General features: G+C 42.4%; 2 protein-coding genes and 1 pseudogene across 4 annotated transcripts in view; 1 reads left to right on the top strand and 2 right to left on the bottom strand.

Annotated features, from left to right (window-relative positions):
- The window catches only part of GALM (galactose mutarotase), a 51,771-nt gene extending 43,036 nt beyond the window's left edge, over positions 1–8,735 (top strand). Inside the window, exons 5-7 of the mRNA XM_065890978.1 lie at positions 4,766–4,907; positions 6,838–7,012; positions 7,588–8,735. Coding sequence (XP_065747050.1) covers positions 4,766–4,907; positions 6,838–7,012; positions 7,588–7,665 — 395 coding nt within the window. The 3' untranslated portion in view covers positions 7,666–8,735. The remainder of the gene's footprint in view (positions 1–4,765; positions 4,908–6,837; positions 7,013–7,587) is intronic.
- Positions 5,327–5,765, bottom strand: LOC136134174 (small ribosomal subunit protein eS19 pseudogene; annotated as a pseudogene).
- Positions 8,736–19,779: 11,044 nt separating the features above from the next.
- On the bottom strand, positions 19,780–25,290 carry SRSF7 (serine and arginine rich splicing factor 7). 3 transcript variants are annotated; one of them, XM_065891069.1, is made up of 8 exons: positions 25,118–25,290; positions 23,908–24,088; positions 23,468–23,644; positions 22,527–22,601; positions 22,327–22,437; positions 21,048–21,101; positions 20,459–20,494; positions 19,780–20,080 (listed from the first exon to the last, which is right to left on the bottom strand). In XM_065891069.1, the coding sequence occupies exons 1-8, from the start codon at positions 25,143–25,145 to the stop codon at positions 20,026–20,028; spliced, it is 717 nt and encodes a 238-aa protein (XP_065747141.1). In that variant the 5' UTR covers positions 25,146–25,290; the 3' UTR covers positions 19,780–20,025. The 3 variants fall into 3 exon arrangements, with proteins under 3 accessions (XP_065747141.1, XP_065747142.1, XP_065747143.1); XM_065891070.1 differs by having other exon boundaries at positions 22,336–22,437; positions 25,118–25,251; XM_065891071.1 differs by lacking the exon at positions 20,459–20,494 and having other exon boundaries at positions 20,026–20,080; positions 25,118–25,145.
- Positions 25,291–26,858: the final 1,568 nt, after the last annotated feature.

Raw genomic sequence — 26,858 nt, 5'->3', positions numbered from 1 at the left:
AGGAAAATATATAAATTTGCAATTGTGACCTCAAAAAGACATTTTAAATAGATTATCATAGAAAAAATAGAGAAAAGTATGAGTGCATATGGAGTTGTCTAATGAAATACCTAGGAATAAACTTAGCAACAGCCTCCAAGATAAACTGAGTGAAAAGATCAAGGTGGAAACAGGCTGTGAGTTTGTGGATGTGCATGGACGTGCACTTAAATGCTTGGATATCCTTGTAGTATCTCTGGAAGGTGCATGAGAAACAAGTGACAATGGTTGCTTCTGTTGAAGGAAACTGCATCTGTAGGGAACGAAGACGAGAGAAATTCTTTTCACTGTAGAGTACAACTTTGTAACTTTTACATTTGATATCTTTTAAATTGATTACATGTGTAAATATTACCTACTCAAGAATTCTTTTTTGGAAAAGTAGAACCAAGACAAAGGAAATAGATGTTTTTAAAGGATGTTTCAAAAAGAATACCACTTAACCTTTCCTAAAGCTGACTCTGGTAAGAGGAGGATCCTCTTGGTTGAACAGTGGACACCAGACACTAGGATGGTCTTAGCCAGGCCTCCGTCTCTCCCTCAGGAGCTCTGGAACCCAGACACCCTCGCGGCTCTATGTGAACTCAAAGACCCCAGTCCTCACGTGCCAAAAAGACTACATTTCTGAGCAGAAGTTCTGAGTTAAGAAAAGGATACCCTGTTTTCACCCAAAGACAGGACATTCATGTTTCTTAGTATTTAGGAACTCAAAGAAGCAGAACCAAATGCTTTAAATGGCTAAAAGTCAGTTCTCTTCTTCCTATTTAATTTTTTAATGGTAAGGTACAAGTTCCTCATTTTTCTTAGCCTCCTAAGATTTCAGCCCCACTTTGCATGCTATATCTCTCCTCTAAAAATAGCAGGAACCAAGTTCCTAAAACATTATCCATCTGACCGCGTGAAAGGAAAAATAACTCTCACCCTGAAAGAGTATGTTAAACACCTAATGTCTGTACTTACCTTCAAAATATATGATTCAGTTCTGGGACAATACAAAAACTTTTAAATGTACTAAACTGTATCATTGTGTAAGGCTCTGAAACAGAGTCCCTTTCCTCTTTCCCCCTCAAGAAAGACTGGCCAGATTGCCTGGCCTGCTGCAGAAGAACCTGGGATTCTTTGTATTTGGGGAAGATCCTAGGACCAGGGGCTTCTCACTCCTAAGTGGGTCATACTTTTAGGGGGTGGGATGGGGTGCACCTCTGCTGTCATCTGTTCCTAGGGTTTTCTAGGTGAGCTGCTCAGAGCTTATACTGGCTTCACTCTGGCTTTTATATATATGTTTTTTATGTTGTATACAGTTGACCCTTGAACAGTGTGGAGGTTGGGGCACTAACCCTCCATGCAGTTGAAAATCCACCTATAACTTTACAGTTGGCCCTCCAGATCTGCAGATTCAACCAATCAAGGACAGTGTAGGGACGGACTTCCCTGGTGGCACAGTGGTTAAGAATCCGCCTGCCAATGCAGGGGACACGGGTTCGATCCCTGGTCCAGGAAGATCCCACATGCCGCAGAGCAACTAAGCCCATGCACCACAACTACCGAGCCTGCACGTCTAGAGCCCGTGAGCCACAACAAGAGAAGCCACCGCAATGAGAAGCCCGCGCACTGCAACGAAGAGTAGCTCCCGCTCTCCACACTAGACAAAAGCCCATGTGCAGCAATGCAGCCAAAAAAATAAAATTGAGAATTAAAAAAAAAAGGACAGTATAGTACTGTAGTATGTATTACTGAAAAAAAGTCCATGTATAAGTGGACCCGTGCATTTCAAAACCATGTTGTTCAAGGGTCAACGGTATATGTATATTTATTTTATGTGTGTGTGTGTGCACACTTGTATTTATTGAGCTTCCCTCTGAAATAACAAATTCTGCAGGAATGGGGTAGGGGGTGAAAGTCAGTGATTTAATCCAGCTTATTTGTTGTACTGATGAAAAACCCCAGGCTCAGAGAAGTGATTTCATCTAACTTTACTTAATCTCTTTCCTCATCTGAGGCATTCTACCCTACAACTGCTACTACTGCTGCTGCCGCTGCTACTATTGCAGTACACACACACACACACTACCACCTTGTACTTAAGCTGTTTCCTCCACATCGATTATTCTTCAACCTTCTTCACCCATTCAACCTACCATGACCTCACCTCAAGTCTCAGCTCAACTAATAAACTTTTATCCGTGAAATCTCCCCAGTCCGCCACATCTAAGCCAACCCAGTCATACTGCCTGTCTTCTTTCTTACAGCTGTGCCTCTGGGAGCACTCTTCACACTCTGTGGTTATGAGCGGCTTATGTGTCCTCTCCCTCCTTCAGACTGCGAGCGGCTTAAAAAGGCAGGTCATGTCTCATCTATGTATCAGCTCTGCCCAGCACAGTGCCTGGCATACAGTAGGTGTTTAGTGTGTTGATCGATCAGAAGAGTGACTGTGAGTAGGCTCCTAGTCCATTGCTCTGGCTCTGTCATATTCCAGGAACATGCCTATGAGGAGGAATTCTTCCGCACATTCCCTGGGCTTTCTTAACTGAGCTAAATTCAAAATATTTGTGTACGTTGTTTCAGGTGGCTCAGCCTAGCATCTAGGGAAGAACAGATCTGAAAGTTGGGAAGAGAATGAAAGGTGATAAAGCAAAATGGCACAATATTCAGAAGAATGTAAAACCCATGTTATAGCCTTTTGGCAAACATGTCTAGGGGACTGTCTGTTGAGAAGTTTGCTCTCTCCCTTGGACCTCCAGAGAAATTACTCACAAGATAACGCTGATTCCTCTTTTTCACCCTCAAAGCCCTGATTTTTTTTTTTTTTTTTTTTTTTTTGGCTGCACCACGTGGCTTGCAGGATTTTAGTTCCCCAACCAGAGGTCAAAACCCGGGCCCTTGGCAATGAGAGTGCGGAGCCCTAACCACTGGACCGCCAGGGAACTTCCTCAAAGCCCTGATTTCTTGTTCAGTGGTTTTAGTAGAGCAGAAGATGTGGCAAATTATTTTCACATATTTTATCAACTCTAAGATGCCATCAGTTGTAAAGTTCACCATTATTTTACATTCCATGAAGGAAAAGAACACCTCTGCCAGTTAAAGCATGACATGACATGATTTCAGAGATTTTAAAATATGAAAATGAGGGAATTCCCTGGCAGTCCAGTGGACTCTGCGCTTTCACTTTCGGGGCCCAGGTTCGATCCTGTGGGGGGAACTAAGATTCTGCAAGCCGAGTGGAATTACAATATATAAATATATATATATATATATATATATATATATATATATATATATATATGAGAAAATGAGTGTCTTAAATTGAGGAAATATGGTATATCAATATCACAGGTTGTTGTTTGATGATACCAAGTTGTGTGGGTCTCAGTCTTATCTGTTACATGAGCAGTTTGGACCAGATGAGCTCTGAGAACCCTTCTGGTCCCAACACCCTTGAGTTCTGTAACACCACGAAGGGATAGTCTTGACTGGGCAGCATTTGTTGTGTAATAACCACCAAGATGGGGCTCCCATCCAGATTCCTTCTGTGCTTTGCCCTTTAAGAGTTGAGGGTCTTCACACTGCAGTGTCCTCCCTCAGGACTGGTCACCCACCCACATCATTGAGAAGAGGCTTCAGAATGTCCCACCTTGATAAGAACAAATATACTTATTAGAGGTTGAGGAATCTGGCTTACAGATAGGAAGGGGGTGGTGCTTGCCAACTATAACTCCTCCAAGAAGCACTCCTAGAGACACAAAGCTTTCATTCAAAGGATTGACTCTGGGCTTCCCTGGTGGCGCAGTGGTTAAGAATCCACTTGCCAAGGCAGGTGACACGGGTTTGAGCCCTGGTCCGGGAAGATCCCACATACTGTGCACAGAGCAACAAAGCCCGTGTGCCACAACTACTGAGCCTATGCTCTAGAGCCCGCGAGCCACAACTACTGAGCCTGTGTGCCACAACTACTGAAACCTGCGAGCCTAGAGCCTGTGCTCTAGAAGCCACTGCAATGAGAAGACTGCACATTGCAACGAAGAGTAGCCCCTGCTCGCCGCAACTAGAGAAAGCCCGCATACAGCAAGGAAGACCCAATGCAGCCTAAATAAATAAATAAACAAACAAAGGATTGACTCTAAAATTGGCTAATAGTAGAGTGGCCATACATTCTAGTTTCCCCCCAACTGTCCCGGTTAACTCATTTGTCCCAGTGTTGTTATTAACAGTTCCCTCTATGTTTCAAGTCTACAGACTGATCAGGGAAGTGGTTGGGGAAGAGTGGCTACCAGTGTCACTTTGGCTAATAATGGCCCCAAATGGTTCGAAAATCACTAACCTCAGGGACACTGTTAGCATCTGGTTAGCCAGTACCAGGTATTAATGCTCAGTTATGAGCCCTGGGATATTTCAGCATTAAAGCAAGAAATGTCAACAAGGTGATTGACTCAATGGTTAGGACAACCATCACCCTTTATCCAACTTATTCCTTAACGGAAATTATGCGTTTCCTTGATTTTTGTACTTTTTTTACACTTGAATAATTCTGAGTGTTATAGCTACTACATCTTGCAGTCAGTGACATTTTACAATTAAGGAGATCCAATAATTTATTACTCTTAGGATCTGGACTCCTACCTCCTTTACAACTTGAAATGAAGGCTGGGAGTGTAGAACCAGTGGGTCTTTAGGATATAAAGATTTTATTTAGGCATTTGTCACTCTTTTTTCTGCCTCTTCCCACCAGGAGAAGTTGCTCCAGTGCAGGGAACTGCATTTGACCTGAGGAAGCCAGTGGAACTTAGAAAACACCTGCAGGAGTTCCACATGAATGGCTTTGACCACAATTTCTGTCTGAAGGGATCTAAAGAAAAGCGTTTTTGTGCACGGTAGGCACTTTTCATTTGCTGCCTGTACTTTTCATTTGCCTTTCATTTGTTGGGAAGAAAAGATACCAACTCCTATTTGAGGAGCTTTTCCTTTGCCATATTAATGCCATTTACTCTGCTACAGGGGACCAACTACCACATCCTATGTGCCTTTTCAAAGCTCCTATTCCATAGGTGAATACATCTCCCCCCTCCCCCTTCATACCGTTTTCCCTGTGCCCCTACCTGGCATCCTGTCTCTTTGCTTCCCCTCTCCCCATCTCTGCCTGTTCTCTAAGGCCTTTTTTTGTTAGAAACCCCAACTCCTCCTTACTGAAGTCACCTCTGCTTTCCAGGAACTTCCAGAGCCCTTCGTCCTTGACTTTTTTTTTTTTTTTTTTTTACGAACGAGGCAATTTATTAACCCAGCATCATTTGTTCTAATGCTTCTTGTTGGCAGCTGCCACCTGTCCAGCGATTCTGTCCAGATCTCTCTGTCCCTGAGGCGTTAGTTTGCGGCCCCCATCTTGGTCCTTTTCCACTATTTTCAGCCCCTCCAGGGCCTGGAGGACCCGCCGGGCCACGCTCTTGGAGCCTCTGCTGAAGTGGCTGGGCATGACACCATTCCTCTGACGCCCCCCCGTAGATCTTGGTCATGGAACCAACCCCAGCGCCGCCCCGGAGGTACAGGTGCCGTGCTGTGGAAGCAGCTCGTGTGTAGAACCAATTCTCATCATAGGGAGCGAGCTCTTTATGCTTGGCCAGCTTGACAGTGTCCACCCATTCAGGGACTTTCAGCTTCCCGGACTTTTTGAGGAAGGCTGCCAGAGCTGTGACGAACTCCTGCTGGTTCACGTCCTTTACAGTAACTCCAGGCATCGTGCGGCCTCCAAGCTGCCAGCCAGGGAAAAGCCGTCCTTGACTTTTGATGTATGATTTGCCTACTTCCATGACAAGCTGGAGGTTGCATTTCCCTTATAGCACTCACCACCTCCAGCCTCATCTGACAGGCATCTGTGTCCACACTCCTTCTCACTAAATTCCAAGTACCTCGTGCCGTCTTATCTTTGTGAATCTCTACCTTTACCCTAACACCCTAATATCATGCTCGGCACTAGCAAATAATCAATAGATGTTTGCAGAATGAACGGGTCTTAAATAAAGCAGAGAAAAGACTGCTTTTCTCCTCTGTCCCTCCTATTCACATTTCTCTTTCCATGGCCCCCACATGAGGAGACCCTCCGACCTCCCCGCCACTATTCAAATCCTGGCCTTTCTCTTTCCAAACATGTTTCCCCGAACCTCTTGGTTGACTACACATTGTGGGGATGTCTTACCTCGGTAAGTCTGTAAGACCCAGCCTTTCTTTATCTATATATCCCTTTGACCCCAAGTATAGGACCAGGTAGGTACTCTCCCATCTGTAGAGGCCAGGTTTTTTTAAAAAAGGAAACAATTTGGCAGAAACCCAGAACAGATCTATTCTCGGGGGAAAGAGCCCTGCCTGCTCTAGCCCCAAGGGTGGCGGGCAGTTTAATTTGGAGAAGCATCTATTCTCTTTCAGAAGACGTAGCTGTTTGTCTTGCCAAACCAAGCAGAGAGCTCCACCTCTTTACGAGAAAGTATCCCAGCCTAACTACCTGTCTCCAACCTGGCCGCCCCCGACACACACAAACATATCTGACTGGGGTGAGTCCCTTTTGCCCTTCCCCAGAGAAGCCAGGCTCAGAGCGAGAAGTTGCTATTGGGGATCCTCAACACCACCTACTCATGCCTCACCTGAGAGGCTGCCAGAAGTTCCCTCCATGCTCTTCTTACCTTTGTCTCCTCCATATATGTTGTCCCTGCTCTGTGACTGGGTCTAATTCCTGTCTCAGAGCTGCTTCCCAGCTTTTCCCTGTCTGCTTTTCCACCCTGGACCTATATATATGTGGTCTGGCTTTATCCCTAGGGTCCATCATGCTGGGAGCGGGCGGGTACTGGAAGTGTACACCACCCAGCCGGGGGTCCAGTTTTATACGGGCAACTTCCTGGATGGCACGCTGAAGGGCAAGCGTGGAGCAGTCTATCCCAAACACTCCGGTTTCTGCCTTGAGACCCAGAACTGGCCTGATGCAGTCAATCAGGTAAGTCTACAAGCCAGCTTGTTAGAGCGGTGGTGTGTCCAAGGTCACACTGGATGACAGAGATCATAACACTCAAGTCAGACCTGGTCTGTATGATTCAAAAGTCTGTGTGTGTTCTCTTCTCCAAGTCATGAACAACACAGGAAACTCTTAACCACATTACTAAAATGGCATTTACATGTTAAAAAAATCTATTATTTTCTGCAACCACAGTGCTAAGATGATCCTCCAAATCTTTTCATCCTGTTTACTTCCCCATAACTTTCTTTTCTAGCTATTGCGTAGAGTAATGCTCCCCAAAGCTCCAGCCCATAATAAGATGCTTGCAGCTTGCACCAGAATGTAAATCAACCCTGCTTCCTTAAGAAAGTCTTGCTGTGATAAAGTGTGTTTAGTGATGTGATTTTCATTCTGGTTCAAGTTCTTTATCTCATTGCAAACCAATAATAAACAGTTCTTACACTGGCAACTGGTTCACAGAACTGGTCTAGAGACCAGTCCAGAAGCCATCCTGAATGGTTAAGGGTGCAACCTGGGCTGGCAGGGTGTAACCTGTATTGTTTTCCCCTTCGCAGCCCCACTTCCCTCCTGTGTTGCTGAAGCCTGGTGAGGAGTATGACCACACCACTTGGTTCAAGTTTTCTGTGGCTTAAGGAAGTGTAAAGATATGACCTGCTCCAGGGCTAGGTTTGGGAGCCCCTTCAGCAGCCTGTCACCTATGCAGAGATGAAGATTTAGAGGCTTTAAAAGTGATCCTCTGAATTAAAATCATACAAATGGTAGCTGTCATGATAGTCTGAATAGATTTCCTTCCCAAAGACTGGCTCCAGGCCATGTCTAATGATCAGCTCTATTCTCCGTGCAGTGAAGAGGACCTAGCCGTCAATGTCATCTAAGCCTTGACCGTAGCCCAGAAGTGGTAACTGAGCTCCTTGTGTTGGCTCCATCTCTCCATTCTGCCTCTTTCTTTTCTACTTTTCACCCTTTTCTTTCTTTGATCCTACTCTCATTCCTTTTCTTTTTCCTCCTTCTCTACCTCACACCACCTTGCACTGTGCAGCACTTTGGAGTTTTCAGAGGTCACTTAGCTCATTCAACCTGCTGGCAGAGGGACCTCTCTGCCCCGATACAGCAACAGATGATGAAGTGAGCCAGCTGAGGCTTAGAGGGGATAAATGACCCATCTAAAGGCACAGAGCTAGGAAAAATTTTAGCCAGGACTCAAGGTCAGATCATGTGAATTCAGGTCCCCTTCTTTGCCTCCACTCGTCTTCCAGAGCATTCCGAGCATCACTGATGGGCAAAGGGCGATCTGACCCTTACTCTGTTAGAGCCATCCTTTCTTCCCAGATTCACTTTTATAAGAAGCTTTAGTCTGCCTCTGAGCCTTACAGATGGTGTGACTTAAAGTGCAAGATCAAAATGTCCAGAGAGAATGTTAATTTGATTCTCTGCCTTTGCGGTTAACTGAGAAAGCCCAGCCCAGCCAAGGCATGGGAAGGAAGCCATTGGAGACAGGAGCTGTGTTAGTGTGAGGAGGGCCTTGACTGAGGATTGCACATTGCACTGAGAACAGATGTTGTGTTATGTAGATGAGCCTGGGCTTCCCTCCTTTCCTGAATAACTGAATCATCAGTGATGGGTTTGGGTTGGTGGGTTTTAAAGAAATTTATCTTATACTATTATACACTAATAATCGGTTGAAATAAAATCAAAATCTGCATCTTCAGAAAACTCCCAGTTTCTTCACTTTAGATCTGTCAGGCATGGACCTTTGGGAAATGGACCAAATATAAATGGTGTTCTGGATTCTACCATACTCTCCAGTACAGCCCCAGCCATCTTCCTAGAGGAACACTACTTAAATGGCAGCCTATGGAAATTCCTATACTTCCCCTCTCTCTCAGCAACAAAAATAAACCAGTTTATTTTTTAATTCATTTCAGCATGGATTTTCTGAGTACCTATTGTGTACACGGTTCTCTCCTGGGTTTAAGGGGCTCAACAGGTAATGTCCAAGATGTAGTTATGTTCCTTAGAGATATCACAGTCTCTCTGGGGAAAACAAGACTAATAGTAACAACCAGATGATATAGAATTGCACCACGACAGAGCTGGGAGCCCTGAGCACTAACTTTGCTCCTGGCTTTTACTACATGGGCAAACAATCTAATTCATTTGGCCTGTTTTCTCACCTGTAAAGCAAAGGGATCTGACTGTAATTATCTGGAAGGTGAGTATATGTCTGCAGGCTGAAACTAAATTAGCCACTAGTGCAATTCATGTGAGGTGGTGAAAACAAACATGGTACCCAATAGGGAAAACACCATATATAACTACAGAATTATTAAAGCCTCGTTGAAATGCAAATATCCACTCAAATGCAACCCCCTCCCCCAAAGAGTAAGTCTCCAGGTCCTCAGGAGTCCATGCCTTCTTTGTAGAGTCCATACAACCCTCTACCTACAACCAGACTAGTGCTGTATTATTCTGAGTACTGATCTTTCACAGGTGAGCATATTATTGACTCCAGTTCAACGATCTATGGATTTCTGTTTGTTTCAAATTCATATGACACAAGTTCTTAACTGTGAGATTTTCATTTTTCCAGTTCCCACTCATTTTGCCTAACAAGGTAAGATGCGGTCAGTGGGTGCAGGTTCAGTCCCTGGTCGGGGAACTGAGATCCCACATGTGGGGAAAAAAAAAAAAAAGTAGAACTTGGAAAAAATACAGAACTACCAGCAGAAGAAAGGAGGGAAGCACAGCATATACCCTCTTCCCTAGCTAGTTCCCATTAGCAGTTATAACCATTTTAAACAACTGGATCACAAGTTTGCAATGGGCTTTTTGGATATTTTCGACAGGACTGCAGTCCTTTTCCAATTGAGGAATTTATCTTCCTTTAAGTTCCAACTTCTCCAATTACTCAAATCATAATTAAACTCTCAGATGGTCTGGGTAGCACTGCCAGCTATAGCTGGCAGTGTAAGGAAGTCAGCAAATCCTCTCTTCAAATGTAGAAGGAAATTGACAAAACAGTTCCCAGTGCTCTGGGAACTGACCCAAAACATACAACCACCCAAGACACGTTTATGTTTGAAAAACTGCTGAACTTTGAGTAGGAACAGTGGAAGACTGTGGCATCCTTGCCTGGGGCTGCTCCCATTCCCTTTATTCCCCCAGCTCAGTCACTGTGGAGCTTCTGCCAGAGCAAAACAGAACACGAAGACCAGGAGATTGCTATGGTCGGAAGGCGGGGGAGGTTCTCATTTTGGAGTGGTAGGTGATATCCATGCCCAGCTGCTTTGTCAATAAAAATAATCTTGGTGCTACGACAGCAGGGAGGGTTGATGGCTCTACTAGCTTGAGTTTGCAATTATGGTTGGAGCAAGCAGATTTCTGGGTGATCAGAGGCTACACACATACATAGCAGAGACCAGAGAGGGCCAAGCTATTCATACACTCCTAGCCAACCCTGAGGCTGCATGCATGTGCAGAGGAAATTAAAAGGGACTTAGCAAAAAGCTAAAACAGACTTGAGAACAGCCTAAACACTGAATCAACTCCCTACCTTCACACAGATCCATCAGCAGACGGCAGAAATCTGGTTGAGGTGTCTGAGCACGACTATCCAGTTGCTGACCACTAAGCAAGCTATGCAGACACAGGGCAACCCCTACAAAGCTGAGCTTAAAAATAAACACAGGGACTTCCCTGGTGGTCCAGTGGTTAAGACTCTGCACTTCCACTGCAGGGGGGAAGGGTTCAATCCCTGGTCAGGGAACCAAGATCCCGCATGCTGCTTGGCACGGCTAAAAGAAAAACTCTGAGGAGTCCTATCGGACAGGGGTCCCCAACCCCTGGGCTGCACAGCAGGTGGGCGAGCCAGCAAAGCTTCATCTGCCGCTCTCCACTGCTTGCATTCCGGCCTGAACCATCACCCCCCAACCCCCACCCCAGGTCCATGGAAAAGTTGTCTTCCACAAAACTGGTCCCTGGTGCCAAAAATATTGGGGACCACTGCTGTAGGAAATAAAACTTGTTTTTAAAGAAAAAGAAACTATTAAAAATAAACACAAGAATGTTTTCAGAAATAACAAAAAACACTGAAGAGATTGCAAAACCAAGCGAAATTCTGAGGTTGAAATGTACAGTAACAAGTGACAATTCCAACTAGAGAGGCTCAGAAGCAGATTAAAGATGGCAGAAAAAAAAGTGAACTTGAAGACAGATCAATAGCAATTACTCAATCTGAAAAACAGACTGAAGAAAATGGAAGAGAACCTCAGAGATCTGTGGCACAACAATAAGCACATCAACATATATGTAATGGAGGTCCCAAAAGTAAAGGGACAGAAAAATATTTCAAACATTAATGGCAAAAAACTCCCCAAATTTGATGAAAACCATTAATCTATACATCCAAGAAGTTCAATAACTCCAAGAAGGATAAATACAAAGAGATCCCCACCTAGATACATCATATTTGTTTATTTGGGCGGCGGGGGGCGCATTGGGTCTTCGTTGCTGCACGCGGGCTTTCTCTAGTTGTGGTGAGCAGGGGCTACTCTTCGTTGTGGTGCACGGGCTTCTCATTGCAGTGGATTTTCTTGTTGCAGAGCATGGGCTCTAGGCGCAAGAGCTTCAGTAATTGTGGCACGCAGGTTCAGTAGTTGTGGTGCACAGGCTTAGTTGCTCCGCAGCATGTGGGATCTTCCCGGACCAGGGATCGAACCCATGTCCCCTGCATTGGCAGCTGGATTCTTAACCACTGAGCCACCAGGGAAGTCCCAGATACGTCACATTTAAACTGTTAAATGACAAAAAGCAAAAAGAAAATTTGAAAGCAAGAGAAAGAAGTCCTGTCACTACAGAAGACCACCAGTACAATTAACATCTGACTTCTCATCTGAAACAATGGAGTCCAGGAGGCAGTAGAATGACATAGTCAATGTGCTTAAAAACCAAGGATTCTGTATCACCCGAAACTACCCTTCAAATGCAAAAGTGAAATAAAAATATTCCCAGATAGGGACTTCCCTGGTGGTCCAGTGGTTGAGACTTTGCCTTCCAATGCAGGTGGTGCGGGTTTGATCCCTGGTTGGGGAGGCTAAGATCCCACGTAGCTCAGGACCAAAAAACCAAAACATAAAACAGAAGCAATATTGTAACAAAGTCAATAAAGACTTTAAAAAAAATGGTCCACATCAAAAAAAATATTAAAGAAAAAAATTACAAGATAAACAATTAGAAAACTCATTGCTAACAGAGCTGTCTTACAAGAAATACTAGAGGAAGTCTTCCATGCTGAAACGAAATTAAGACAATAACTTGAATCCATGGAAAGAAATGAAGAATATCAGAAACAGTAAATCTTCTCATCTTTTCTTTAAAAGATATAAGGTTGTATAAGGCAATTAAACACTGTATCATTGAGTTTATAATATACAATACGGCACAGGGAAGGAAGTTCAAGAAAAGAAAATATACTGGAGCAAAATTTCTATATTTTACCAGAATATTAATCTGAAGTAGGGACTTCCCTGGTGGCGCAGTCGTTAAGAGTCCACCTGCCAATGCAGGGGACATGGGTTAGATCCCTGCTCCAGGAAGATCCCACATGCCACAGAGCAACTAAGCCTGTGTGCCACAACTACTGAGCCTGTGCTCTAGAGCCCAAGAGCTACAACTACTGAGCCTGCATGCTGCAACTACTGAAGCCCACAAGCCCATGCTCGGCAACAAGAGAAGCCACCTCAATGAGAAGCCCGCACACCGCAACGAAGAGTAGCCCCTGCTTGCCACAACCAGAGAAAGCCAGCGAGCAGCAACGAAGACCCAACGCAGCCAAAAAACAAATAAATAAATAATCTGAAGTAAATTATGATAAATTAAGAGCCAACTACTACGGAAATAACTCAAAAATACAGTAAAAAAAAAATTTAAATAGTTCATTAAAAAAATGTTTAATACAAAAGAAAGCCATAAAAGGAGGAAGAGAAAAAGACAAGAGACATATAGAAAACAACAAAATGGCAATTATAAATCCAACCATATCAATATTCTATATGTAGATGGTCTAAACAAACCAAAAGGTGGTTTGTCAGACTGAATTAAAAAGCAAGATCAAGCAACTGACTATAGTTGATCCTTGAAGTACCCCACCACCATGACCACCAAGTCAAAAACCTACATAACTACAGCCAGCCATCTGCATCTGTGGCTCTGCCTCTGCGGACCACGGAGGTATGTAGTCTATTGAAAAAATATCCACGTGTAAGTGGACCATGTTGGTCAAACCCACGCTGTTCAAGGGTCAACTGTATAGGCACCAATAAGCTGAAAGTAAATGGAAGGAAAAAACTGAAAGTAAATGGAAGGAAAAAACATACCACACAAACATTAATCATAAAATAGGTAGAGTGGCTATATTAATATCAGAAAAAATAGACTTAAAAACAAGAAATAGGGGCTTCCCTGGTGGCGCAGTGGTTGAGGGTCCGCCTGCCGATGCAGGGGACACGGGTTCGTGCCCTGGTCTGGGAAGATCCCACATGCCACGGAGCGGCTGGGCCCGTAAGCCATGGCCACTGAGCCTGCACTCCGCAACGGGAGAGGCCACAACAGTGAGAGGCCCGTGTACCGCAAAAAAAACAAAACAAAACAAAACAAAAAACAAACAAGAAATAGTACGAGAGATATTTTATAAGGATAAAAACATCAATATATCAGGAAGATATAACAACTATAAATGTATATAAATGTACGCATGCAATAGAGCCTTAGATGCTTTGAAGCAATTGTGACGAGAGGCCATGTCTGGAGTTGACTTAGTGTTCGATATAACCAAATAGTTCTGATAAATACTCCTTCAAATCTCTTGAACAGAATGCTAACTTTTTAAAAAATGAGTATTTCTTTGAGCACAGTGACCTCTATTGGTACTAATATAAACCCCTTTTTCATAGAAAGGTTCCATTCCCGCATAGGGTCATTTGGTTAGAGAAAGGATCAGAGAATCCTAGAGGATGTATTGTAGAATCCTCCTTTGAATCACATGTGAGTGCTGCTTTCTAATAGCAATAAGCTAGGCCAGTCTGTCTAACTAGTGAAGCTGGAGCTGGTTAGCACTAGTCTTTAAGCAGCAGTTTTCAATTTTGGTTGTATATTAGAATCACCAAGGGAGATATTTAGAATATTAATGCCCAAGCTTCACCCTCAGCAACTGATTTCATTAGAATGTTTTTAAAGCTCCCTGGGTGATCCTGATTTGTAACCAGGCCTGAGAACCACTGCCCTAGTGTAAAAGCTTTCCTCAGTATTGCCTCATAACATTCACCAGTATTTTAAGCGCATTAGTGTGTTTAGCTAGAATTTGCTCTCTAGCTTCAGGAAGTTACTTCCTCAAGAATAAGTCACAGAGAAACAATCTTCCCAGATCAAAAGTATGTCTTGGTAAGGCCCTGGCAACCCTACCAATAATCCTGGTACTCAAGATCTTCAGAGATAATTATTTTGAAGATTGTGAACAGTTAAAGAGAAACATGGGAATTCCCTGGTGGTCCAGTGGTTAGGACTCCAGGCTTTGACTGATGAGGGTGTGGGTTCAACCCCTGGTCAGGGAACTAAGATCCTGAGAGCCGTGCAGCGTGGCCAAAAAAAAAAAAAGAGAGAGAAAAGAGAAATGTCTAAACCAGGTGTTGGCAAACATTTTCTTTAAAGGTCAAGAGAGTAAATATTTTAAGCTTTGTGCCACTTACAGTCTGCAGTTACTCGACTCAGCCACTGTAACACAAAAAGTCACAGGGTACCCGTTCTTAGGCAAAGGGAATTCTTGTTATAGGGGCCCAGGAACTCTGGTGATAGTCCAACAATGTCAATGACCAAGATAAACAGACCCATCTACCTTTACCTCTGCCACAGAGATTATTTCTTTACAGCCAGATTTTTTATCCTTGGCAGCAAAAGGATTCATTTCCTAGAATCCAGATTTCTTAGAGATATATTATAAACCGAGATAAAAACAGGGTCTTTGTATGTAATCACATCCAGCCATCTTCAAGCTTCAGTCACTAAGAACCCAGGGAATCTAAAGAGGTGGATAGGACATAACCTTAGGCATCTGACAGTCGTAAGAAATGGATGACTTGACCTTCCTTATATAGGTTAGGCTGACTCACCTAGGCTCACCAGTTCTTGGGGTGTTAGTAAGTTTGTACCCTTTCTGCAGAGAACTTTCTGCACAGGAATTCCCCACACCCCTTCTGAGCAGAACTCTCAGCGTTAACCCAGGTGAGGGGATAAAAACCTTGCACTAGAGTTGCAGAGTAGAGCTGGGCATTGTAAATAGCAGCCTAAGGATCTAAATTCCCTGCAGGCAGATCAGACAGAGTCCGTCTTACAGGTAGCTAAACTGAAAATATGGACTTTTAATTGAAATGGTGATTAATTATAAGGGTCTCACAGAAGAGAGGAGGTTCCAATTTTCTGTTTGGTGTAACAGATTAGAATTCATTCACTCATCCATGAATTCACTTTTCATTCATCAGATATTTAAGTGTTAATAAGCACTAGGCAATGAAGAAACAGAACAAGGCCCGGTACCTGCTGTCACAACTTGTCTTGTGGTAGAATAGCGACGGAGAAGTAAACAGGCAATTACAGTCTCCTACTATAGACAGTGTGTTGAGAGCAAGGAAACCTAAACCAGACTTGAACACACGGCAATTTAGAGTGGGGGGAAAACATGTATTTTACCGCAATTAAAACAAGCTATGCTGAGACACCATTTTTCAACACAAGATTGGTAAAAATCAACAAGGTTGACAGCCCACCATGTGGTTACACCATGTGTACCAATTGGGCAATGTCAGAGAGAAATAGGCACTCCTATCCATTTCCACCAGGGCAAATAGTACCTAGCAAAAATATAAATGCACCGGAGCCTTTGACCCAGCAATTCAACTTCTAGGAATTATCCTAGATACAGGGTCACATGTGCAATGTATTGTACAAGGTTATCTACTGCAGCATTATAGTAGTAATTAGAAACTACCCTCATATCTATTTGTAGGGAACTGATTTAATTCCTGTCACTCTTTGCTCAAAAACTCTCCAAGGAAAACAGAGTCCCTCCCAAAGGACACAAAGTCCTCCATGATCTATATCTTACATCCCCTCCCTTCCTATGCCATCTCTTCCCACTCTCCCCTCTGTTCACTTCCTACGGGCTTCAGACTACTTTAGGGCCTTTGCATGAACTGTGCCCTCAGAAGCTGGTGTAACTTTCTCTCTGGCCCCAATGTTGCTGCTATCAGAGGCCTCCTTAGACCACCCTTTACACAACAGCAACCAATCCCCTATCCTTTGTTTCATCATCCTCCCTATCAGTTATTACCCACCTGATATTTGTTCATTTTGTCTCTCCAGAGCTCCAGCTCCATGAAGATAAACTTTGTTCACTTCTATATTCCAAAGCTAGTAGTACCTGGCACATTGAAGGGGCACAAAAGTTTAATGCGTAAATTATGCACCATCCAAGCAACTAAATAGTACGCAACTTAAAAAAAAAAAAGTGCCATTTTTACTTATATGAAAGATCTCCAAGATATTAAATGAGAAAAACAAGGTGTATGTATTTTGTGTTAAAAGAAAAAAGGAAAGTGGGAATTCCCTGGCAGTCCAGTGGTTAGGACTCGGAGCTTTCACTGCTGGGGTCCAGGTTCAATCCCTGGTCAGGGAACTGATATCCCACAAACCATGTGGTGTGGCTAAAAAAAAATTTTTTTTTAATATTAAAAAAGAGAGAAAATATCTATGTGTACTCAGGCTATATAACTGACAACAATGGTTGCCTTTGGGGAGGTAACTGGGCAGCTGAGAGTTAGGGGTTGGGAGCCTTCTCACTGTATACACATTGAGTATATTACCAAATCAAAAAATGGAAAATAGGTTGGGCCAGCAGCCTGTGGGAAAAGTAAAAAGCATTAGGTTTGAGAAGTGGCCTTGAGGGCTGTGCTCTAGAATTACCCTTCTATCTAGCATCTTTTCCCCATTAAGTCTGGAAAGAAAAGTTTATTAACTAAGACCAAGAGTTATTTTGTTCTTTTACTTCCTGACTTTTCCATAATGTGGTCTTATTTTAAGGGAGCAGTAAGGTGCTTTATTAAAAGTTAGGGCTTTGAAACCATTAAGTAGGAATCAAACTTTTCCTACCTTTTAGCTGGTTAATAGTACAGTATTGTTACCAATCTCTCTGAGCCCATTTCCTCTTGTATGAGATGGGGTTTTCAACAGTATTAATTTGTTGTGAGGATTAAGTGACAATATCCTTTGACATTTTTTACTAGAATGGTATCCGTAAACCTATTAAGTTGTGAAAAAAATTTACAGGCTTTGAAACCGCCTAAAGGTGCTTTTCTTCCCCACCTTTTAGATCTGGATATAACAGCTTTAATACTACCATACCTTAAACCTAGGCACCTTTGTCTCATTTATTCGGCTTGTCACCAGTTCTCACCACCCTCCGAACACTCCAATACCAGCCAGGCCCCGAGTATTTCTCGCTACTTTGACCTTCTTTGCCTTCGTGTCTTCCCAGCTATAAAATTATGCATACATCTTTTAGGCTATACTATACAGCACTCCCCTGCAAAGGTCTCCAAGCAATTGTTGCTCACTCAGAGCCAGATCTAATGAATTCTTTGCTCCTGTCCTTCACTGTTAACTCATTGCCAACATGTCAGTTTCAGAGCTTTCAATTCCTACTTAAGCTTAATATATCCTGGAAATCACTGTGTTCCTTTAGACTTTGAGATAGGCTACACAAAGACAAAAACCACAATCCCACACTACCATTCATTTAACCCAAAGTCACAAAATGATGGTATTTCAAGACCCCCTCAAATTTTATTTTGTCCTCAGGAGAGGGGACATGGTAAAATGGTAGGACCACACTTTAACTTGATACTTAGCTTAATTCAAAGCCCAAAGGAGAACTACCAAAGTGAAGTCATGAGTTATGCTTTACCTACCTCTATACCTAGGAGAGAGAACCAAGGTAAGGTTCATTGCCCAAAGCACTCAATGTCTGACGTGTTCAATTAGCTACCAATCAATGCCAGGTTAATAATTTAGAAGCAATGAGTTTAGACCAGCACTTATCAAGTCAATCACAATCAATTTAGCAGTCCCAACCTCTAAACAAAAAAAAGGTACACTGAACAAATGTATCATTTTAAGATGTATACTAAACACAGGGGTACGGACTTGCAGTCAAGGGTACAAAAGGTGTTGGTCTATACACCCAGTATTCTCTTTACCATAAGGGTAAATATAATTTTCTGTGCTTGTTTCTTAAAATCATTTTTTCCCCTAACCCCTCCTCCATATCATTTTTACCCTTTCACACTAATCTCTAGGATGCTGCTAGTAATCCATCCCAAAGCTACAGGATGTTTCCTACTCTTGGCTCAGAACTCCCACTTCCAAAAATTGAGTATCAGGACTGTTTATTCTCTGCAGATTTATTGTTGAGTAATCTTATCTTTATATAATACAGAACAATTAAAGCTGACCAAGTGCAACAAATAAGCCTGCTGATTACACACATAGCTTTATACCAACCATATAACGCAGCCAGTTGTCAAAATTCCAAAAACAGAACGTCCAAACTTCCAACATACTAATGATCATTCAGACCAGTAAATAAATTTGAGGCAGATCAGTATTCCCAAATTGTAAAGTTATCCAATAACTTTGTTTAAAAGCATAAGAAGCAAGGGCAGACAGCTGTGCCACCAGCATGAAATTTTTTTTGCACCAAAAGCTTGACCAGAAAACTCAAAATTGTTACTGTCCTACGATACTTAAGATATTTAAAGTCCAAATAAAGAATCTACTGGCTCTAACATTCTGAAGTTTACCAGATGCTACCAAAAAATAACTACATGAGGTGTTGCTAAATATAGGTTGGATTTACAAAACTACTTTAGTCTTTTTTAACATTTCTGATTGACATCTTTAATTACTTTGCACCAGCCTGGCAAAATAAGATAAAGTATGTTGGTGTTCGTGAACTGAAAAACCTAACTTGGGAATTAATAGATCTCTGCTCAGAATAAGGCAATCCATTTGAAGAGACAGAGGAGAATATCTGGGCTGGAAAATTTTGCAAAGCTGGTTTACATGAAGATGTTTTGTCCCAAATTCAGACAATTCTTCAAACATGCAAATATTTTGGCATAAAATTGATTAATGTTTGAAAACAAAGAAACAAAAGAACATTGAGTATAACTTCCTAGAATGGAGAACTCGAATTTGACACCATCCTATCTAATAGGCTGAAAACCTCAATTAGTTACTATACTTAAATAGGCTTCAGAAAAACCAGTTTCTCCAGCATTAAGTCCAGCTACTCTTGCTCAGTTCCTGTTGCACTCACTTTATAGCAAGTCAGTGGTCCCTACAGCCTGACAAAAGAGATCATTAGCCTGATAACATCTAATGACGCCAACTCCAACAGATTTAGGGACTTGTCATGATGCATTCATGCTAAGGGGGACTCCCTTGAGTTCTTACCATCTTACCCAAAACTCTTAAGTGTAGAAAGGAATCTTCCAAGTGTATATATACTATTCAGTGATGTTCAAGACTTAAATACCATTAAACTTTGAATGTAGGTCTGTATGAATATGGTTAATATCAAGGTTGACTCCTGAAGGCTACCAAATTGAGGAGCATTAATACTGAACACAAATCAAAAATCTAATTAGAAACATTTTATTTTAAATGTGCCAAATAAAAACCCACATTTTCAGACCATAGGATGTTAATACATTCAACAAAAATTTATATTACCTTACTGCTGTGAATTTACAGAGTAATAGTCCAGATCCGTTTTGATTAGATGGTTGAATTACCCTTCCCTAAGTTACACTTTACAAACATCACAAATCCCTTATAATAATGTAAACAAAATAACTTTTCCCTAAAAGGTGAACTTGAGAACTTCAGTCCACTCTTTCAGGACTTGCACTTCTTCGCGGACTTCCTGATGGGGAACGACTAAAAAGAAAAACATTAGGTTTGGAACCAATTAGTGTCTACTGAAACTCTTCTTGCATATATGTCAGGGCAAAACTCAAGTTTCAATAAATTCAAAGGTGGCCAAAAGTAGTAAATTCCTACAGCAGAAGTCTAAAAAATTACGTAAGGCTTAATATCACGAATATTACAAAATTTAAAGAGAACAACTACTTGAATTTTGGGTTTTTTTTTTTTTTTTTTTTTTTTGGATCACCTAAGAAACTCTGCATCTAGTATTTTAATATATAGCACCAATTCTCCAAAGAGCTCAAAGCCCGGAAAGCAGGCAGTAAGCAAACAAATTCTGCAGAGGCCACACCTGACAGTTAAGATCTGGCAACAAGTTATTTAGCTTACCTTCTTTTTGGAGATGGAGATCTGGACTTCGATCGGCTGTCAAAACAGGAGAAATTCTATTAATAAATTCTATTAAACAGAAATTCTATTAAGAAAAAATACTATCCAACCCCTTAAGTCACAATACCACGAAATGAACCCCCAAACTATCTTGACCTTAAATTGTCCTGCAGTTAAACTGAAAACGAACCTACCAATTTCTCACTAACAAAAGCTAATCTTATAACATCTGTTCTTCATAAAATAAGCGAACTGCTTTATTTTATCACAAATAATCTTTTACACTCTACTTTAAGCACCGTGAACTCAGAATGCTTCTCCATGCATCTATCAATTCTAACATAGGACTTACTATAACCCCAAATTCACCAACTTCTTTTTCACTGTAGCTTGACACACCCTTGTCCAGGAAGTCAGCCAGAAGAGGCCATGTATAAATGAAATACTAAAGTTTGGTTTATTAATAAGGTATTGTGTTCCTACTCAACACCTAAGCTTACTGCTAACACTTGAAATTTCAGCAATTCAAAAACACTTTGGATATTGGTGCCATGTAACTAGAAGAGCATCAATGAGATTTTTACCCTACCTGCTTCTTGGTCGTGAAAGAGACCTGGATCTTGATCTCGACCTGGACCGGGATCTTAATGAAAAACAGAAATACAATTATACCAATTAGTCCATAGGAGTAATTTCCTTCAGCAACTACTGAGTACCTTATTAGGTAGGCTAGGAATAGTGGCTAAAACAGAGCAAGATGTCATGTATCAGTCCAAGACTGGACAAGGAATTGCTTTCGGTAAGTTCTGTTATCAAATAAAGAACCACCTTTTCAATTATCTATCATGAGTTGGGTTGTCACAGTTCCTGTACAGAGGTATATTCTTAAACAGTGTAGAGTATCCAAAAGAAATATATGGTGTTCATTTGAAAAACTGGTATTTTATCTTAAAAGAATCAAAGCAACCCCCTGAACTGAAACCATTTCTTCAGGTGGTAAGCTCAGTGAAAAACCATGATTGGGTAAGGCTTTGTTCTTGGATCACCAACAAACTGTCATCGTTCAAGGGCCATCCATTTGTCACATAAACCAAATCAGGCCGACAAACACATCTTGAGGTCCTGCAACCAAGTTAAATGCATTTATAGAGTCCAGAGATTTTTCAATTGGACCACAGGTTTTTGAATCCCTGAATTTATAAAGACTGTGCTATTACTGAATAGTAATAACTCCCAGTAGCATTCCCTACCACTGACACGAGTAGCACTATCAACTCATTATCTAGAATTTTATCCATTTCCATCACCTTTTAAGGTCTTCTACAAAGGAAGTAAAAGATGCAGAGGTGCCTAATTTGATTTTTAACTTTTTAAATTTCAGTGTCTAACCCAAGTATCTGGTTAAACAGGCCATGTTCATCCATATGTATGTTACCCTAAACAAATTTTCCATGGTCTCAAACTCACCCCCACCATTCCAAAGAGAAACTTTGTTTTAACTTGCTTCTAACTCTAAATAAATCTCCTCCTGGTTCTAAAGGGTTTCTTACCAGGTATCTGGCAACTATCATCTTCTAGTGCTATTATCATTTACCTATACAACAGATACAAGCTGACTCCAGAAAAGTTTCCAACATGTTTACCCAGTGTTCACTGGAATGATGTGAGGATTTGTGCTTTGGACCCTCCTCTATCACCTCTGTAACAGCCCTTAAAGTCTTTAGTTGGGCTTTTCTTCATCTGGACGTGTACACATTCAACGTTTTCCTGAAGCATTCCATGTCAATTAGGTCCTTAAGATACTCCACTGCTGTCATTAAGACGTGACAATCCAAATACAAATAAGGGGAAAAAAAGGTGCTACATACTGGAAATACCTCGATCCTTTTATAGAACCAGACCTAGATCGTCTGAGTGAAGCTGATCTTGATCTACGAAGAGACACAGATCTTGATCGCCGAGGAGATGCTGATCTTGACCTAAAAATTAAATCAAAGTTGTTTAAGTCCACTTCCAATTAAAGTTTTTTTATCTCTTGTTAAAACTTGAATTAAGCAACATCTCTCACCTCCTTCCCCTGCTCCTGCTGCGAGAGCGAGAGTATCGCCTACCTCTGGATCTTGAATGTGATCTAGACCGTGACCTATTTTTCAAGTCAGAAAAAAGCAAAATGTTAGATGGCAACTCCTTTTTAGAGTTCGTGTGCCTCTGCTGAAATCAAATCTCAAAACTATTTAAACTTAGTGTCTCATTTGGAAATAAACTCTGGGCCTATTAGTTGTCTTTTTTTTTTTTAACTACCTAAAAAAAGATTTGTTAAAAGCTCAATTACATCTTAGAATTACATAATATAAAACACTGTAAGGTGTATTTAAAATAAACCTTGCAAGTTTGCAGGTCGACCCTCTTTGGCCCATGGTCTAGTAGATCTAGACGATCTAGAAGTATCTATAGCCGATCGCTGCATCTAGATGTTTTCTTCAATCTAACGACGATCAAACTGACAGCCAAATGAGCCAGGTGAGGCTTGATTGACGCAAGAAGATTTTTCTAGTTGGGAATGTGGTCAATCTGGTGTTCCTCTTTCTAAACCGGAGGGGGCCCCAATTGTAAGCCAAATTTACTGTTACGGCGATCACCGTCTCAAATTTTCTGCCCTTTAAAGAATAAGGTGAAGCTAGGTGTAGATGACTCGAGGGGATCTGGCCTCTTATGCTGATCACCTCAAGGTCTAGGAGGATCTTAATTGTCGGATTTGCAAGGCGCCTCAGCATGATATCATAAGGCTCGTGACATTCTGAATCAAGGCGACTGACTCAAACGAAGAAACCTGAAAGGTTTTGACCAGGTTGATTATTAATACATTAACATTTAATTAAACAAAAACTGTAAAATACACCTGTACAATTAACATTCAAGTTTATAGAAAAATACTAGTTTCTGCCTTGCTAATAAGAAAATTAACTTGATTAACCAGTACACCAACCACTCCTTTATTAAAATAAATACCTGCTTCTTCTTCGGCGGCTATAGCGATGACAATCATAAGCATAATGTCCCTTTTCGCCACACTCATAGCATCTATCATTGGGATCAAAGGGACGTCGGGCAGGTGGTCTATCAAAACGAGATCTCCGAGGCATGCCTGTTGATAGTTCAACTCTCACTCGGGAACCACAAATCACTCTATAAAAGAAAAACAACGAAATTCTAATGCTTAAAAAAAACAAAATAAAACACGTGACTCCTATATTTAGAACTTTCCAACCACTCTTTGCCCTCACAAGCTTCAGCTATACCTTTAGAAGCCTTTCAAACTCCCACCTTTGTTCCCCAGTTCCTGTCTTCATAAAATGACTATTTAAAATCTCCTCCAGACAACAGAATCCAAGCTTAGCACTGGAATATTCTCACAAACACTTAAGTTTCATAACCGACATGTTACTTACTTCCCATCCAGGCCTCGCACTGCATCTTCTGCATCTCTAGGATCTTCAAATTCCACAAAGGCAAATCCCGGAGGATTTCTGGCAATCCACACAGTTCTTAAGGGACCATAATAACTGAAAGCCCTTTCTAATTCTCCTTTGCCAGCACCAGTTCCCAGGTTACCAACATACACCTTGGTTTCTGTTTAAAAACGCAAATAGAAAAATGTATGTTATGAAAAAACGGGCTTAAATTTGAATTCTTTGCCTTACAAGAGTCCATCCTTAAGACTGCAAACCATGTTTAACGCTCTCTCAAGGATTGACTTTAGCCTTAAAACCAACAAGTCCGTACATTTCTGAAAAGCTAAGCGTACGACAAAGTTCTTAACGTTCAAATGGGGGCGGTGGAGGGGAACCTCCAAAAAACACAAGCACAGCCGCGTGGTAGGACAACTCCGAGGCATGGGGCGGGATCCGCCCCGGCCCCGCCCCCGCGGCCCGGCAGGCCCAGGCGCGCCAGGAGCGCGCGCGGGCCGGCGGCGGCAGCGGCGTCGGCGGCGAGCTGGCCCCGGCGGAAGCCAGACCGAGAGAGCGGGGCTGCCGGCTCTCATCATCCACGGCAACCGCCCCAGGCGCAGGCTCGCCCACGACTCCAGGTCCCCCGCCCCAGAGTATAAATCGCGCTCGACAGAGCTCCAAGAGAAAAAGACACCAGCCGCCAGACCTAAAGATCATGTTATGTCTCCATTCCCACTCAGCAGTCCGACCGACTGACGAGAACGCGCAGCTCGAAACTGCCACAGTTTTGTTCAGTCTTAAATTCACTCCTTTAACGGCTGCGACCACATCTGTCCGCCAAAGTGGCGGGAAAGCGCCAAGAAAATGCGCCACCATGGTCGTCAATGTGCGCAAAATGGCAGCCGAGGGCGGGGGGGCGTGAGGGACGGGCGGGCGGCTCGAAGAAGGGCAACAACAAAACAGGGATCGAGGGCTGGGCGAGGAGACGAAAATGCCCAAGAATACATATCAACCCTGGCACAGACCTAACCCAGCCACCTCCTGTCCTCCTTCGATACCCCGCCCCTGCCGTCTCCGGCTTCGTATGGTGTACGCCGAAGCCGCCATTACGCACGCGGAATAACAGTCTCCCAGCCGCCGCGCCAACCTCACGGCTCTAAAGACTCACTACACCCACAGCAACGTCCCTCACTGGCCCCTACCGTCTTACCTCCTCCGTACCGCCCGTAACGCGACATGATGACTGGCCTGCGAGCTCGGCTCTTTCAGCTCGCAGCGCCCAGAGATCGATTACTACAAAGCCTACAACGCAGTAACAGTCGCCAACGGTCCCGGCGGCACTACGAGGAAAAGCCTGGGTTCGCGCTTATATATGCGGCGGCTGGGTTTCTTTGCGCATGCGTCATCTCGACGTTCTGCGCGGCACAAAGGAGGAAGGAAACAGCCGAGAAGCGGCGCGGAGGGACCTGAAAAGGCTAAGACGCGAATCACTGGCGGAGGGATACGTTCCCATGGCAACGCCAAGGGCTCGCCTGTAAACCCGCCTCCTTCCCTTTCCCTGTGCCCTCCTTATTTTCCTCCCTTCTCCGTCCACGCTTTCGTTTTCCCCAATCTAGGAACCCTCAGCCCTGGTAATCTTACAGCAGGTGCACGAGACCGGGTTTATGAAAGGCTGTAAAATTTAACCGCTGATGTTGCAGCCGTCGCCGCCTTTCTGCTGGGGGACCTGGCCTAGACTGCTACTCATTGATCTTCGGGGCTCGTCAGAGGTAATCGGGAGTTTGGCCAGGGTGAGAACTCCATGAACCCCACCGTTGTGAGTAGTGGTCTCTGCACCACAGGCCTCTAAAGGGGTGACGCCCTCAAGGGACCGCCCGCCCTGCACCGACCATCCAGCCACTTCAGAACCAGCCACCAGTGTTCAGCAACACGGCCCGAGTTCTTGGAGTCAGGAAGACAAAGGAATAGAGGGTGTTTTTTCCCCGTGTTATATTGCCCTGAATCCTTAAATCTTTTTGGTAGTGGCAATTCTGAAATTATTTGCATTTGAAGCACAGAGTATTTGTGCTTCCTTTCTAGTGCTTTCTGCTTTGTATTGTAGTACCACATCTCATCCACTAATATTCAGATCCTGAGGACGAGGACTTTGTCTTCTCTGAGTAGCAGCCTTGCTGCTCAGCCACTCTATATATTCAATAAATGAAAATCTTTTCTTTGTTAGAATCGCTTAAAAATCCAGTTTCAACTTTATACAATGTCTTTATTTGCCAGATACCAACTTTATAAATGCACATTTAACTTCTTTTTTTACCATCCATTAAAAAAAAAAGACATTACACTATAAATACTTGGAATACACGAGTTGGAAATATTCCACAAAACAAGGGGAAATTCTTAGGTATTTTTATTTTTATCATCTGCTGTAACTTCACTTGGTAGGTATAGGTGTGGGATACAGAGTATAGGAGAAAGGGGGCTTAGTTAAATAAGCGTGTATTCAGGTAAAGTATGAACTCTCTCATAGTAATGCTGCGAATTTATATTTTTTTCCATAATTTTTCAAATTATGGAAGAAATTGGTCTATTTCAAGAAAACCTCTAGTAAGAAAATAGAAGTTTATAGTCTGTTATATTTGTTCTCCCTTATTTATTTTTTGTTGTTATCTGCTTAACAGGGTTTTTCTTAAAAGGATTAAAGAATAAACTTTTATATACTCCTTTATATATTCTTTATATAGAAAGTGCATAGGTACAAAGTGTAGGTAACTTATTAAAAGGTAGTGTTTATTATATACCGCATACCTCCTCATAGGCCTCAATAAATATTTTTTGGCTCTGAATACAAAGTCTATTGTACAAAAGAGAATTTTTAAGCAAATAATAGTGTAAACAATAAGAAGAGCAATTGTCCAACTTACAAGAAACTGATTTCAACACATTAAGCGGAAAAG

Source organism: Phocoena phocoena, chromosome 14, assembly GCF_963924675.1.
Source record: "Phocoena phocoena chromosome 14, mPhoPho1.1, whole genome shotgun sequence".
Lineage (NCBI taxonomy): Eukaryota > Metazoa > Chordata > Mammalia > Artiodactyla > Phocoenidae > Phocoena > Phocoena phocoena.
The sequence above is the reverse complement of the archived record's forward strand: the minus strand, read 5'-3'. Positions and strand labels throughout refer to the sequence as shown.

What these genes read in the sequence shown, in the direction of transcription:
- SRSF7 (XM_065891069.1), bottom strand. Translation starts at nt 25,145, where the DNA reads ATGTCGCGTTACGGGCGGTACGGAGGAG. An exon ending in AGCAGGAGCAGGGGAAGGAG is followed by an intron (nt 22,438 to 22,526) that starts GTGAGAGATGTT and finishes TTTAATTTTTAG; the next exon opens with GTCAAGATCAGCATCTCCTC. An exon ending in AAAGGATCGAGGTATTTCCA is followed by an intron (nt 21,102 to 22,326) that starts GTATGTAGCACC and finishes TTTTTCATTAAG; the next exon opens with ATCCCGGTCCAGGTCGAGAT.